Consider the following 13,049-nt stretch of genomic DNA (forward strand, 5'->3'; position numbering starts at 1 on the left):
ACTCAACAGATACTCGTCGTCAGGAGCCTCTTCCCACCGCCACCTCATTACCAGGTACAGGCGACTAAAATCAACGCAACCTTCTTGAGGACATGTTACTAGCCATCGCGCAAAATGGCCGAAGAAAAGATGCAGTTAGAGGATTGTTGGTTACCCCACACCCCGGCAATCAAGGCGACAGCCACCTAGCCTCGCGCCTTTACTTTTATCTCCTCTGCGACAAGGCTAACAAACCATAGGGTTGGACGACCTATGCGTCCGTTTCATCATCAATCTGCCTGAAGAAGATCTGTCATCCGTTGCACGTATCTGTTTTCAGATAGAAGAGGCACAATGGTTTTACGAAGACTTCGTCCGCCCGCTCGATCCCACACTTCCCTCCATGACTCTCAGGAGTTTCAGCCTCCGCATCTTCCAGCATTGTCCGCTGCTGGCGCCATTTTCGGTCGAGAATCACACAAAGGCCTTCGAGGAGTTCTTACAGTACAAGACTAGAGTCCCCGTGAGGGGGGCTATCATGCTCAATGAGGCCATGGACTCGACCATTTTGGTCAAGGGCTGGAAAAAGGGCGCCAACTGGAGTTTCCCCCGTGGAAAGATCAACAAGGACGAAGATGACCTCGAATGTGCCATCCGCGAGGTGTACGAGGAGACTGGCTACGATTTGCACGCCGCGGGATTGGTTCCCGAGAACCGAGACGACGTCAAGTATATCGAGGTCACCATGAGAGAACAGCAGCTGAGGCTCTACGTCTTTCGCGATGTGCCCATGGACACCCATTTTCAGCCGCGGACGAGGAAGGAGATCAGCAAGATTCAATGGTATAAACTCTCGGAGCTTCCTGCCTTCCGTAAGAGAGGAAACCAGCCCCAGAATGATGCCGCGGCTGCTGCCAACGCCAACAAGTTCTACATGGTTGCCCCATTTCTGGTTCCTCTTAAGAAATGGGTGGTGCAGCAGAGGAGGAAAGATGCTGTCAAGGCTGCCAATGACGCGCATTTCCATCCTTACTCTCTTCACGAGGAGCCCCTTACCGAGGATGACGTCTGGCAAACGGAGCCAACTACCAATGTTTCCACTCGAACCCCAGCCCTTGACACGCTCGAGGGTGCAACGCAGGAACTGCAGCGTCTATTGAGAGTCCAGCCAACAGCGGCGCAAGCGACGTCTAAACCCGCATCACCGGATACAGACCGTGACAAAGGCGCATCGTTGCTGGCCATCCTGCAAGCAAAAAATCAGGCTGCTGCTAATGCTGTTCCGGTGTCACAAATTCCTCACACACCCCTTGATCATACCATCGGAGAAGTACCACAACCACATAGTCCCCACGGCCAGCATCATCCTCAGCAACGGGCACCGCTGGCAAGCTACCAGACTCCGCCGGGCTTTCCCGTTGTTCCAGGTGGGACACCACAGTCATGGGCGTTTGCTCAGCCTGGCAATGCTGGCCCTATGGCCCCTCATGCTAGGCAGTATGATCCATCGATGATGGGTGGCCCTGCATATATTCCACACCCGGCCTTAAAGCATCCACAACCGTTGCCCCCTCAGGTTCAGAAGACTCTCCTGAACAGAGGCGCATTTGCTGACGCGACGCCGCCGCCGCCGCCCAAACATGCACACGGAACTGTGAACCAGGTCATGGGTGGTGCACAATATCAGCAACCACACTTTCAGCAACAAAGTCAGAACCTGCTGTATCAACCTAAACCCCCTAATGGCCAGCTTTCGAATCATTCCATGGCGCTGCTGGGAGTCCTCAAGTCTGATACCAAAGCTTCCAGCCCAGAAAGGTCTTATCACCCCAGCCCACAGTCATTCGGACCCGCGCCTTCGGGATCTGTTCCGATATCTACCGGTATTCACGGACATGGAGGCGTCCAGACGTATAATCAATCGCCGGGTCTTTCTCCGTCGAATGCAGGCGCTACACAATCCCATCCGAACCAAGCCATGAACTCTAGGGTTCAGCAAACCGTCGACCCGGCTCACCGGACTGCACTTCTGCAAATGTTTAAAAAGCCTGAGGTTGACTCACCTCCTGCGAATCAACCCGCTGAGCTTCCGGCAACCACAGCAAGCGCTGCTCTTCTCAAAGGAATATCAACCACGAAAGGAAACAATCAGGATGGCTTTAGTCCTGTCTTCCAGAACCGCGGGGCCCAACCAGTTTCGAGTAGCCCTCTCAGCAAACCCCCGCAAGATGCATCGGATTTTGTCTCACAAGTTCCTATTCAATCTCTCTCGCTACATTCTCAAGCTGGGAGATCAGAACATCGAAGTCCCCTGTCAATTGGTTCCTATAGCCCAAGAGCAACGGAAAACAAGGGACTGTACAATCAAGCTGCGAACAGCAGTCCTGCCATGTATAACAGCAACTCGCCGCAAATGCACCCAAGCCAGATCCTTCAGCGTATGGAAAATACGAATCAGCCAGTTGGACCTCGCGCACCTGCTATGGCCTCGGTTTTCGGTCCGGCTGGAGCGGACAAGCCAGCCAGCCTTGCCAGTCCTCCATCGACATCTGCTCTGCCGGCGCCAGCCGCTGTGCAGCGGAAACCAGAGATGTCAACAGAACAGAAACATAAGCTTCTCTCGCTTTTCGGCAAGCCTCAGTCACCAAGCCCTGGCCCAGGATTTGTTCCGGACAATAAGGGAAAGGCAAGAGAAATGGCGGCGCCGGACATGGGCATGCGGTCACGAGTGGCATCTCTTGCTTCTGCAAGCGGGCAGGGCCTCCCAGAGAACTCACCAGAATCTCGTCGGGGCAGTCAAACACCAATTTCTCCCGCAGACCGGAGTTTCCTGCTTGGGTATCTGGCGTCGGTGGCAAACAACGCCAAATAGAATTGACAGGGTTGGTCGACCGGTGCTAGGACGTCAGGCATGGACTGGAGTCGAGCTGCATCGTGGATTTCGCGCCAGAGTTGGTGCTTATTTAGTGTATCCCTCTTTTTGACTTTTGGTGTTGCATTGCGACGGGTCTATGGAATTTAACAACGTATCTGCGTTGGTAAATCATTGCTTGGGGGAGAGGGCCAAGGTGCAGGAAGATATATACAGGCAGGAGATATTATACCCTGGGATGTACCTCGTCTGCCAGTTTAGCTACAGTAATTAGGACCAATACTCCAAGTAACCATGCCAAGCATGTCATTTCCCGGGGTCCGGGGAAAGCATTGGATTTACCGATGGGCAACACATGTTGGCCTCCTCTCGGCCCCGCCCCCGCGTAATAATTACCATGTGCCAGTCTCCTGTCCCCCCGCGGTGGCGTGATGTTCTTGCGCGGTCCGCACCGGTCTGGAAACCAGGCAGGAGGCGCAAAGCAACCAATTGTTACAGCTGTAAGATCCGTTTCGGCAAGGTGCGGCTGCCACGGAATGAAGGTTCGAATAGTGGTCTGACGATACGTGTGATGGTTCTCTAAGTGAGCCTTTCTCTCCCAAGCTCATTTCGCTGCTCATTTCTGCTCTTGGTACGAGGCACATAGAAGATAGAGGGGGTCAGAAACCTGCTTTGGGATTCCTGGGATTACAAACCCCGGGTTGGAGTTGGTTACCGTGCGGCCTCCTTCACTATCGAACCATCGGGCGCCGGGCGCAATCATCCGTGGGACATACCTATGGTGCCATGGTGGATGTAGAGGTGAGCTGGTATAAGTAAGGCCGTAGACCCTGGGGCTCGAAGGTAAGATGAAGGTAATTCCAGTCATGCAAAATCAACACCCGGGATTCCGTAAATATATTTTCCTCAAGTACAACCAAGCAGTGACCGATCAGGCCCGACATTTAAACACTTCGATAATCAAGAACGTAGAAGATCATCTGTCAGGTGAGTCAGAGTCACAGTTGTCAACCGTTTGACCATCGAGATGTTCTTCAACACCTCCCCGGACGCCCTCTTCATCCCCCCCACGACGATCGACCCCGTCGGTTTTGGAAAGACTGCCATCATCACGGGTTGCAGCTCGGGCATCGGCCTCGCCTGCACGCAGCTTCTGCTGGCGCACCAGTACCAGGTTTGCGGCCTTGACGCGCGCGAGTTCAACTACTCGCTCCTCCAGGAGGCGGACCATGGCCGTTTCCACTTCCACCGTGCCGATCTCACAGAGCCGAGGGCCTGCGAGGACGGGGTGTATGCGTCAGTTGCTTCCTTCGGGTGAGTAATTATGCCCTTTTCCTCTGTTTAGAAGGTCGCGAGTAACCGACGTCTTTTGGGCTGACGAACGGGGTATGTGTTTCAAGGAGGCGGATCGACATGCTCGTCAACGTAGCAGGCGTGATGGATAGCTTCAGCAGCGTGGACGGCGTGACGGACTCGGAATGGGATCGGGTGATGGCGGTGAACCTCACGGTACCTGTCAAGATGATGAGAGCCGTCATCCCCTTCATGAGAGAGAAAGGATCCGGCGTCATCGTCAACGTCGCCAGCACGGCGGGGATATCGGGGGCTGTGGCCGGTATAGCGTACACTTGCAGCAAACACGGGCTGGTTCGTCAAATCCCTACCCATATGCAGCTGTAGACGCAGCTCTTCACCAAGAGTAACAGAGTAACTGATTCGTCTGGAAAAGATTGGAGCGACGAAAAACGTGGCCTGGCGGTTCCGCAAGGAGGGCATCAGGTGCAACGCCGTTCTCCCCGGCGCCATTGACTCGCGCATCGGCAAAGCTATCGCGGCGGGTCACGGGGATGAGTGGGATATCGAGGCTTACGCGCAGGTTGAGCCCGTTCACGCCCTGCACGCACAAACGTCCGAGTCGACGCCGAAAATCACGCCCCTCGAGGTCGCGCAGGCGGTGGTGTTTCTGGCGACTGATCAGGCGAGGACCATCAACGGGGTCAGTCTACCTGTCGATCAGGCCTGGAACGTTGTGTGACAGAAGTGACTTGGATGCAACTTCTGGGAAAAGCGTTCGTGCCGTGGTACAAGGAGGGAAGGAGGGCTGGAAGCTGCTTTGGGTTGAGTCCTACTTGGGAAACATATATAGGCTTCGTAACGGTCGTAGTTTGGCTTGAGATGAATACTGAAGGCTAAAGTTACTCCTGAAGGACTTTGATATATAGACCACTTGTGCCATCATTTTTGAAATATCATTGGAGGCGGGGGTAATGGTGCCATACAGCAAGGTTAGGTATGTGGCCGAGGAAAGGCGCGGGCTCACCGTCGAATTCTCCTTGTCTAGTCACGTACAGGTCAGTCTCACTTCCACATAAAGAAGGGTTTGCGAGGCAACTCTGTTAACTTATTTCTATAAACCTTTGCTGGAATGGGTCAAAGGCCACACTCGCATAGTTCCTAGCATATAGCATAAGAAAACCAGTAGACTGACTAGTGTCCCACAAAAACAGAGCAACACACACTGGGAAAGGGGGTATTCGTAACTTCGTTAAACTCCCGGTACAAATATGGCGGCCACATTCTAAACCTAAAGTATAGAAGCCCACGAGCGGAAACCAGTTGAAAACAGTATGAAAGCCTTTCGGAAAGAAGGAAAGTAGTAGTTGGTGGCGTATCCTGCCACCTTCGCTACACCATGATATCTAGCGAGGCTCGGGCGCGGAACTCTTGCGGAACATTGTCCTCCTCCTCCTCGTTTCCGTCCAGATTCAAGAGTTGGAAACGGTTGGCCATAGGGTTAATTGAACTCTTGAATGGAGGCCCCTGCGGCTGAACTCGGCGAGTTTGGGTATTCTCCAGAGGTTGAGCACACTCATCGGCATCCCACTCGATTTTAGAACCCTTGTATTTGCTGCGATACCATTAGTTTCGTCACTTGTATATTGGTCATGTGACAGCTCGCGTAGTCAGCGACGTACAGTTGACTCATCATGCATGTTCGCGCGAACATAGCGTTATGGACCGAGTTGGTGCTGATGTAACAACTACCACCCCTGAAATCGATTTGAATGATAATCAAGTTGTGGATATGCTCTAAATCATTCCGAATATTCTCGTCAGTGAGCCTCGGGTCATATCGTCGAATAACAAGGTTGCGTGTAGCGCCGATTCCAATCTTGCCTGCCACATGACTGGACAGGATGAATTGTCGATCGCTCCATCGGACATCGACCTGAAGCACTGATTAGACCCCGTGTCATTTTGCGTAAAAACCCCTAAGGTTCGTTGTCATACTCTCTTGTGCTTGATGTATAAATCATGACGCCGGGAATGCTCAAGAAACTCTTTGGCATCTGCAGCATGCAGGAAAGAGACCTGGGCAGCGCGATCGTGGCCCCGTATAAAGATATCCAGGAGTTGACCACCTCGCACAACCGCCGTGACATCAGCGTGGGCTGTCCCTTCAGCAAGGTTCGAGATCAGGATGGTTCTGGTAGCTATTCGCTCGAGGCGAGGCCGGGAGGGAAACTGGGATTCTTGACGCTGAGGGAACCCATGCCCAACTTCTATCAGAGAGGCTGTTGGCTTGGAAATTTCAGGAGTGGCCGGCTCATCATCAGCCCAGTCCTGCTTAGACTGCTGGACGATGGACTTTCCCACATGATATAAGCCTTGTAATTCCCGAGCAGCAGACACCGTTGTTTGGTTCGTTTGGCCATCAGAATATCGAGTGATAGTTTGCGGGGCTCCAGAGTTTCGAGTCGGGGCCTGTTGATTAGAATCTTCATGCCAATTGGATTCATCGCTGGTCAACACCTAGATATCCATCAGCTTGGTTAGATATGCACCTGGCGTATTTATGTGGAGACATCGACTTACAGCAAGGGTCTCGTCGGTTACACCACCTCGCAGCAGGTTTCGACGTAAGTTTGCTTTTGAGAAGTCAGACACAGATGAATAATGTTTCCGATTCGGAGACAAGGATAGTAAAGTCATACCGAATTCCCGGGCAGTCTTGACAAGGGTGTCGTATTCGATGCGGGTGATGGTAATTGTTGGGTGAGACAAGGTAAGGTCATCCTCAGAATTCTTGAACGAAACCGACGTAAGAAATCAAGGCCGCAGAAACATAAAAACAATGAATATAACCATGGTGATATGATACATACAAGTTGAGCTCTGCTTAAGCGGTTAGCCTCTTCCAACGTCTTAAACAGCCTCACTTGCAGGGGCTGGTTAGATGCCAGCGCGGGCTAGTAGGTCTTACCTTCGAATGAGGGTATCAAGATAGGACCGGTCGATAGAGACCATACCACTGACTAGAGACGCCATGGCTTTCATGTACCATCAACAAAAAGGTTGGCCGAAAGTGTGGTTTGGAGATGTTGTTGGTTGCGCGGTGGGGAGGTCTTGCGGCAGGCCTAACATAGGTGAGGCAGGTATCTACCGGGTTGAACGTACCTTTTCTTGTAAGTACACCTTATCGTTATCGACACTCTTATCGCATTGGTTCATCCACTTATCGTAGAGTTCTCACAGGGGAAGTTCCCTACCGTTGCCCCACTTGTGGTTGCCGTTTGTGTAAGTTCGGGTCGTCGCGTTGAACTCAAAACTCCGGAGGGTTTCCAGGCCACTTCCTAGGGACGGAAGTGCTGCCGATGGTTCCTGAGACGGCACGTCATCGGGCGGGAAGCCTCGAGTCGTCCAAACTTGCCTTCGTGTCTTTGTTGTACAATGACATGAGACAGCAAACAAAGGAAGTCCCCGAATGTGCCCGAAGCTTTCTTCCCAAGCTGAACCTTTGGCCCTTGCTGCAACGGTTATTGACTTGAGCATTGTGCGAAGGACCAAACTGCGCTTCAACGGCGTCGTTGCCTTGTCTACAAAATATGGCTATTACAAAAGTTCACGAGTGCTCGAAGATTTTCCTATGATTATTCGATTAGTTATGAACCTTACTCTGCATACACGCGACTCTGAAGTTGGGACAGTGCGACTCGAGGATGAGAAGGCTTGGCATACGATGAAAAGAAAACAAAAAAGATTCTTGAGACACCAACACCGGTGGTGGCTGGCAGATTCGCCGAACCAGACGAAGAAACACCAATGCCGACACAAAATCATGCCCAAAGGAGGTTGGAGTTTCACTACTGTGAAGGAAAAGGGATGCTTGAATCAAACCGCGGCCTGCAGTCATTCCTGAGCCCCGGCCGCACTAGTTTCCCGACATTTCGTCAACACGAATTCCAGAACGCGATGCCATCCTGACATATCATAGGTTGTGCCATGTCCAAAACTCATGTATGTCTCGGAAGAAGGCGGCGTATGTGAAAAGCAGTCCACTAATTACGTTGGATTGTCGCCAACTGGTGACGGTTCGCAGAAGGGAGCAAGGGTGCTTCAATGAAGGAGCCGTTTGCCGCACAAAGCTGGGAAATCCCGGCAAAGAGTGAACCCGTTCTAGGGACCACAGCATCAGTTTTGGACCTTGACCGTCGATCCTAGCTGAGGATGACTTTGCAATGATTCGGAATGAATGCACCAAGTGTTTGGGGTAGGCTCGGTCGGTTACATGCAACGGCCCAAGTTGTTGTGCACCGAAAACCTGCTGAGCATGGATGCAAGTGGGTCGAGGCCAGCCAATGCCGTAGTAGATGATTTGCATAATAACAAGCGTCAATCCGGACGTCCACGCATATGACGGAGCATCCGAGTCAAATCAACACGAGAAGTCTAGCAGCAATGGATGTCCGTCCCTCTTGTGTGCTACGGGTCACCAGTAACAAAAGCCCGAGACTCAGGGCATCTCGGCGAATCGGTCGGCTTGGCTGCCATGGTGGAAACCTTACCATGCTCATAGACGTGAGGATGGTTAGGTATGGTCCGTACGAGTATGACTAGTGTATGTGACCTGCAGTGCCTCCAAGAGTGTGTTCTGATCCAGCGATACATATCGGGGATACCGTGAGGGGATCCTGTGTTTACATCCATTGTCGCGGGACAAGAAATACGATGACAATGACAAGCAGCGACAGCGACAGCGGCAGGCGTATCGACCCACCAGTTCTGGATAGGTAGGTGGACGGCAATTTACTATTGGGTTGTCAGATTCTTCAGAAGGGGGGGGAGAGTATGATGGACAGAAACGGCTGTTCCCATCATCACCCCCATCCACCAGTCTCGCCTCGGTCTCATCATTGATTGAATCTGTGGAGGCGCGTGTCCCAGTAATTATTTTTAGAGGTCAACACGAGCGGGAGAAGGCGCTGGAGACCGAGGGGCAGGAATACGATGCGCCGGTGGATCCAACCTTCCCAGCCTAATGCACTACCAGGCCCAGCCCATGTATCACCTAACAAAGCCCAGTGTTGCACGGCGCCAGTCGTGTTTAGTGAGCCCTTCCGGGCTTGGTGCTGACTGGGCAACAGGTCCAACGGCTGCAGCCCATCGTTGGCCATTGAGCCGCTAAAAGGACGCTCTGGGTGGCGGGGCAAAGTGCAGGCCGACGAAGGTCCACGGCAATTCAATATACGCCACAGGATGGATGGATGGATGGGTGGTTGGGCGGATGATGAATGGGAAAGAGCCATCTACTACAGTAGTACATTACTATGTACACTAAACTAGGTGCCTGGCCGCCGCAATATGTGTGTACACTACTGTGCAGGGCGGTTTATTTTTTTCTGCATGCCCCGGCTGTTGTTTTTGCTTAGAAACTGGTTCGTACCGCTGACTGGTCCGATGTCCTCGCCTCAAGAGCCCGGCTGTGCTGTGCCACCCCATCTTCCATGCATGGTGCGTGCTTGAGCAAGCACCGCCCCTGTTCTCACTGGTGCCCTGCATTCCTTTTTTCGCGATGATCCCGTCACTGGTGCTGCTGTCCCTGGAGTGACTTGGACTTCGGGGCGCCGCCTTGGTTGCTGTGGATCCACCAAACCTAATCAATCGGGGGCCCATCCACGTTCCCTCCTGTAAATCTGCCCCAAATTTCTCTCCTCCCATTCCAACGCCTTCTTGCCCTTCTCTCGCCCTCTGACCACACCTCCCACCTCATGTGATTTGCTTCCCAGCAGCAATTCGACGCCCTTTTCTCACGTCCTTTTTGTTTGGTTCGACTCTCGACACTCGCTTGATTCAACCCGCTCGTTTTGTTGTCGTTTATTGAAAGAGGAGGAACCCAAAAGAAAAAGACACTCGGTACATTGAGTTTGGAGGTCAACAAGTCAACCTTAGCCCCCGGTACTATCATTGCGAATTTGTCTAGCCTGGAAAAAAAGGGGTGGCCGCGATTCGACACGTCCTCATCACCCACGATAGCACATTGAATTGGACCTTCAGAACTCGACACATCTCGCCTACGAACAACTGCACTTGTTCGTTCCCGTTTCTATTGAAAAAAACAAAATCGAAGACGCAATCTAGCCAGGAAACTGGTCATTCCTAAGGTTTCCCGCATATCACTAGGAAATAACTTCCTCCCTCATAATCATGAAGGCAGTTCAGTCTCTCGCTGTTGGCCTCGCCATTTTCACTCCCCTGGCATCCGCTTGGCCCAGATGGCTTCCAGACGTTGATGCCCTTGTTGTGCGGCAGAACGATGAATCTTCAAATGGTATGTCGTGACACGTTCCCTCATTCAACCTTGTGAACCTATGTCACTAACCTTACCCATCAGCACCCGCCGCAACTGCAACCTCGAATGTCAGAACAGGAGGAACGGCAGCGGCCACGGCCACGGAAACGGGAACGGTAGAGGCAACGGCGACAAACACCGGTAGCAATGATGCGAAAACCACCAACCTCAACACCGGCAAGGCCCAAACAGGCACCAAGACGGGCACTGGCACCCAGACTGGCAAGGCAAAGACGACTGCTTTCGATGAAACGGATCCGGAGGGCGGCGTTGTTATGATCACGCCCGCAGCCACGGCACAGTCTATCAACCTATACAAGATCGGGGATTACATCACCTTAGGATGGAATTACACGAACCTACAGGCCACACCCACTGCTATTGATGTTCTTGTCAGCTGCTCCTCCATGGCCCAGACTTGGACATTGACCCAAAACATGAGCTTTTCTCAGCCTGCCGCCTTCACCTGGAACTCAGAAGCTCAGGCAACCGACCCCTCTTCGCCACTACGGAACGACGAGTATACACTTATCATCTACGACGCAGAATCAAGCGTTAGTGCGACCGCCAGACCCGGTTACCTTGGCGTCTACAGCGGCTTCAAGTTTGGCATGTACAAGGGCAAAGATTACACGCCCCTGAACGAGTGGAACTGCGCAACTTGCGAATCGGCTGCCTCCGGCTTGGACAACAAGGCCGTCGGTATGGCTGTGGGTATGAGCATCGTCACCGTAGCCAGCTTTACGTGGTTCGTTGCGGGACTGGGCATGTTTTAATGACGACAACTTCCATCTGTAATCTTTGCTTGAACATTTACAATTTTCTTTAGTTGGGGCTTTCTAAGAGCGAGAGCAAGAGTCCAGCGGTAATCATTCACGGTGGTCATTCACAGGGCGGCGTTATGTCTAAGCATGGTCGGGCAAAATATGACTTCATATATAGGTAAACTCGGATGTTTATGAGAGTTATCTTGATATATAGCTTAATTGATGATACTGGTCGCAGCATGGCCGTATGAACGATCATTTTATCTTGAGGCATTATCCATGGCATACTACACCATCCGCAGTGAGAAGCCGCCTCCTCTCTCTTCCTTGTCTCTACCTTGAAAGATGCCGCTAAAGTCGACATCACCTAACTCGACGGCATTCTGTCCACGGACAGGAGCATTTGGCTCATGTCTCCTTCTCCTCTCTTGACCCGCCTTGCTAGGGAACGTCGGAAACATGCCCTCCTTCTTGGGCTTCGGATCTTCCCTAAAGTACTTATGCTCCAGCATTTCCTTCGCCGACGGCCGCAGATCCGGATTCAACGACAAAAGATCGTTGAGCAACGCGCACCCAGCATTGGTCAGCGTTGTAAACTTAGCGCGGATCACGGAGCCAGTGGCAAGCGACGTCTTTGGTAACCTCAAGGAACGCGCATTAGGAAGACTCCTGAACGAAGGCCACGCCTCCTGCGTGGGCACTCCGCAGAGCTCAAAGATCTTGGTCACCTGGTCGACCTCGTTTGTGCCCTGCAGCAAGGGCTCCCGCGTTAAGAGCTCCCCAAAGATGCAGCCTACACTCCACATATCGACTGCTTTGCCATAAGTCTTAGAGCCGAGGAGCAGTTCGGGGGAGCGGTACCACAGCGTCACGACAAGTTGGGTCAGTTTCGGGGGCGGGTCGCCAATGTACCGCGCCATGCCAAAGTCTGCAATCTTGAGCTGGCCACGGTTGTTTAGGAGGAGGTTCGAGGTCTTGAGATCGCGGTGGAGAATCCAGTTGTCATGGAGATATGCCATGCCCGCCGTCAGTTGCTTGAGGAGGGTCTTGACTTCGGATAGGAGGAAGGCTTCGGGCATGTCCTCTAATATGCTCTTGAGATCGTGCTCGACGAACTCTAGTACGAGAAATATGCTGCAAGCCATACGTTAGCAGCTGAATCGGGGCCAAGTCTGGAAAACAGGCACGCACTTTTCAATCTTTGATGTGTCTTCTCCTACCACGACCTCTTCAAGACTGACGATATTGCGATGACTACAGTCTCGCAATATCTGTATCTCTCGCAAACCAGTAACCGGTAAGCCGTTGCGATCACTCGGCTCAATCTTCAATCGCTTTAATGCAACCACTTTGCCGCTCGCGGCCTCCTTCGCCCGCGACACCCAACCGTATGTACCCTCCTCAATATCGTTTAGTTTGTCGTAATTCTCCACGCTCCGGCACTTCGCCCATCTGCCAAATGGAAAGCGCATAAGCTTCGCGGCACCTTCTTTGTTGTCTGAGCCATCTTCGACGGGTTTCCCCCCCTCTGTATCGGGCGTAAACTTGCGCCGTTTCGCCGGTCGTGTGTCGTTGTTCTCGTCGTTGTTCTCATCGTTGTTCTCGGTGGCATTGTTGTTCGTCCTAACTTGTTGCGCCAATCGTTCTGCTTCGGCCTTGCGTGCCTTCTCAGCCCTCATGCGCTTCTTTTCCTCCTTTTCATGCTTTAGCCTGGCCTCGAGAACTGCGTCCTCCTCGCTGTCTGCCCACCTCGACTTTGCGTTGCTTGCCATTGCGACGGCGCAGGAGAGTTATGGAAGAA

The 13,049-nt window shown here is 52.5% G+C and overlaps 5 protein-coding genes across 5 annotated transcripts; 3 read left to right on the forward strand and 2 right to left on the reverse strand.

Moving 5' to 3' along the window:
• Positions 1-114: 114 nt before the first annotated feature.
• EsH8_IV_000624 (decapping enzyme complex catalytic subunit) lies at positions 115-2,851 on the forward strand (the record flags this gene model as incomplete). The annotated part of the gene is made up of 2 exons (XM_083265514.1): positions 115-145; positions 240-2,851. 2 exons carry the CDS (start codon positions 115-117, stop codon positions 2,849-2,851), a joined length of 2,643 nt encoding a protein of 880 aa, XP_083124409.1.
• A 1,027-nt stretch (positions 2,852-3,878) lies between these two features.
• On the forward strand, positions 3,879-4,886 carry EsH8_IV_000625 (SDR family NAD(P)-dependent oxidoreductase; the record flags this gene model as incomplete). The annotated part of the gene is made up of 3 exons (XM_083265515.1): positions 3,879-4,165; positions 4,252-4,498; positions 4,581-4,886. The coding sequence occupies 3 exons, from the start codon at positions 3,879-3,881 to the stop codon at positions 4,884-4,886; spliced, it is 840 nt and encodes a 279-aa protein (XP_083124410.1).
• A 650-nt stretch (positions 4,887-5,536) lies between these two features.
• Positions 5,537-5,858, reverse strand: EsH8_IV_000626 (uncharacterized protein; the record flags this gene model as incomplete). The annotated part of the gene is made up of 2 exons (XM_083265516.1): positions 5,537-5,759; positions 5,827-5,858. The coding sequence occupies 2 exons, from the start codon at positions 5,856-5,858 to the stop codon at positions 5,537-5,539; spliced, it is 255 nt and encodes an 84-aa protein (XP_083124411.1).
• Positions 5,859-10,336: 4,478 nt separating this feature from the next.
• On the forward strand, positions 10,337-11,257 carry EsH8_IV_000627 (uncharacterized protein; the record flags this gene model as incomplete). The annotated part of the gene is made up of 2 exons (XM_083265517.1): positions 10,337-10,460; positions 10,524-11,257. 2 exons carry the CDS (start codon positions 10,337-10,339, stop codon positions 11,255-11,257), a joined length of 858 nt encoding a protein of 285 aa, XP_083124412.1.
• Positions 11,258-11,535: 278 nt separating this feature from the next.
• EsH8_IV_000628 (kinase-like domain-containing protein) lies at positions 11,536-13,020 on the reverse strand (the record flags this gene model as incomplete). The annotated part of the gene is made up of 2 exons (XM_083265518.1): positions 11,536-12,382; positions 12,440-13,020. 2 exons carry the CDS (start codon positions 13,018-13,020, stop codon positions 11,536-11,538), a joined length of 1,428 nt encoding a protein of 475 aa, XP_083124413.1.
• Positions 13,021-13,049: the final 29 nt, after the last annotated feature.

The sequence above is a fragment of the Colletotrichum jinshuiense genome, chromosome 4 (assembly GCF_051148585.1).
Source record: "Colletotrichum jinshuiense chromosome 4, complete sequence".
Classification (NCBI taxonomy): domain Eukaryota; kingdom Fungi; phylum Ascomycota; class Sordariomycetes; order Glomerellales; family Glomerellaceae; genus Colletotrichum; species Colletotrichum jinshuiense.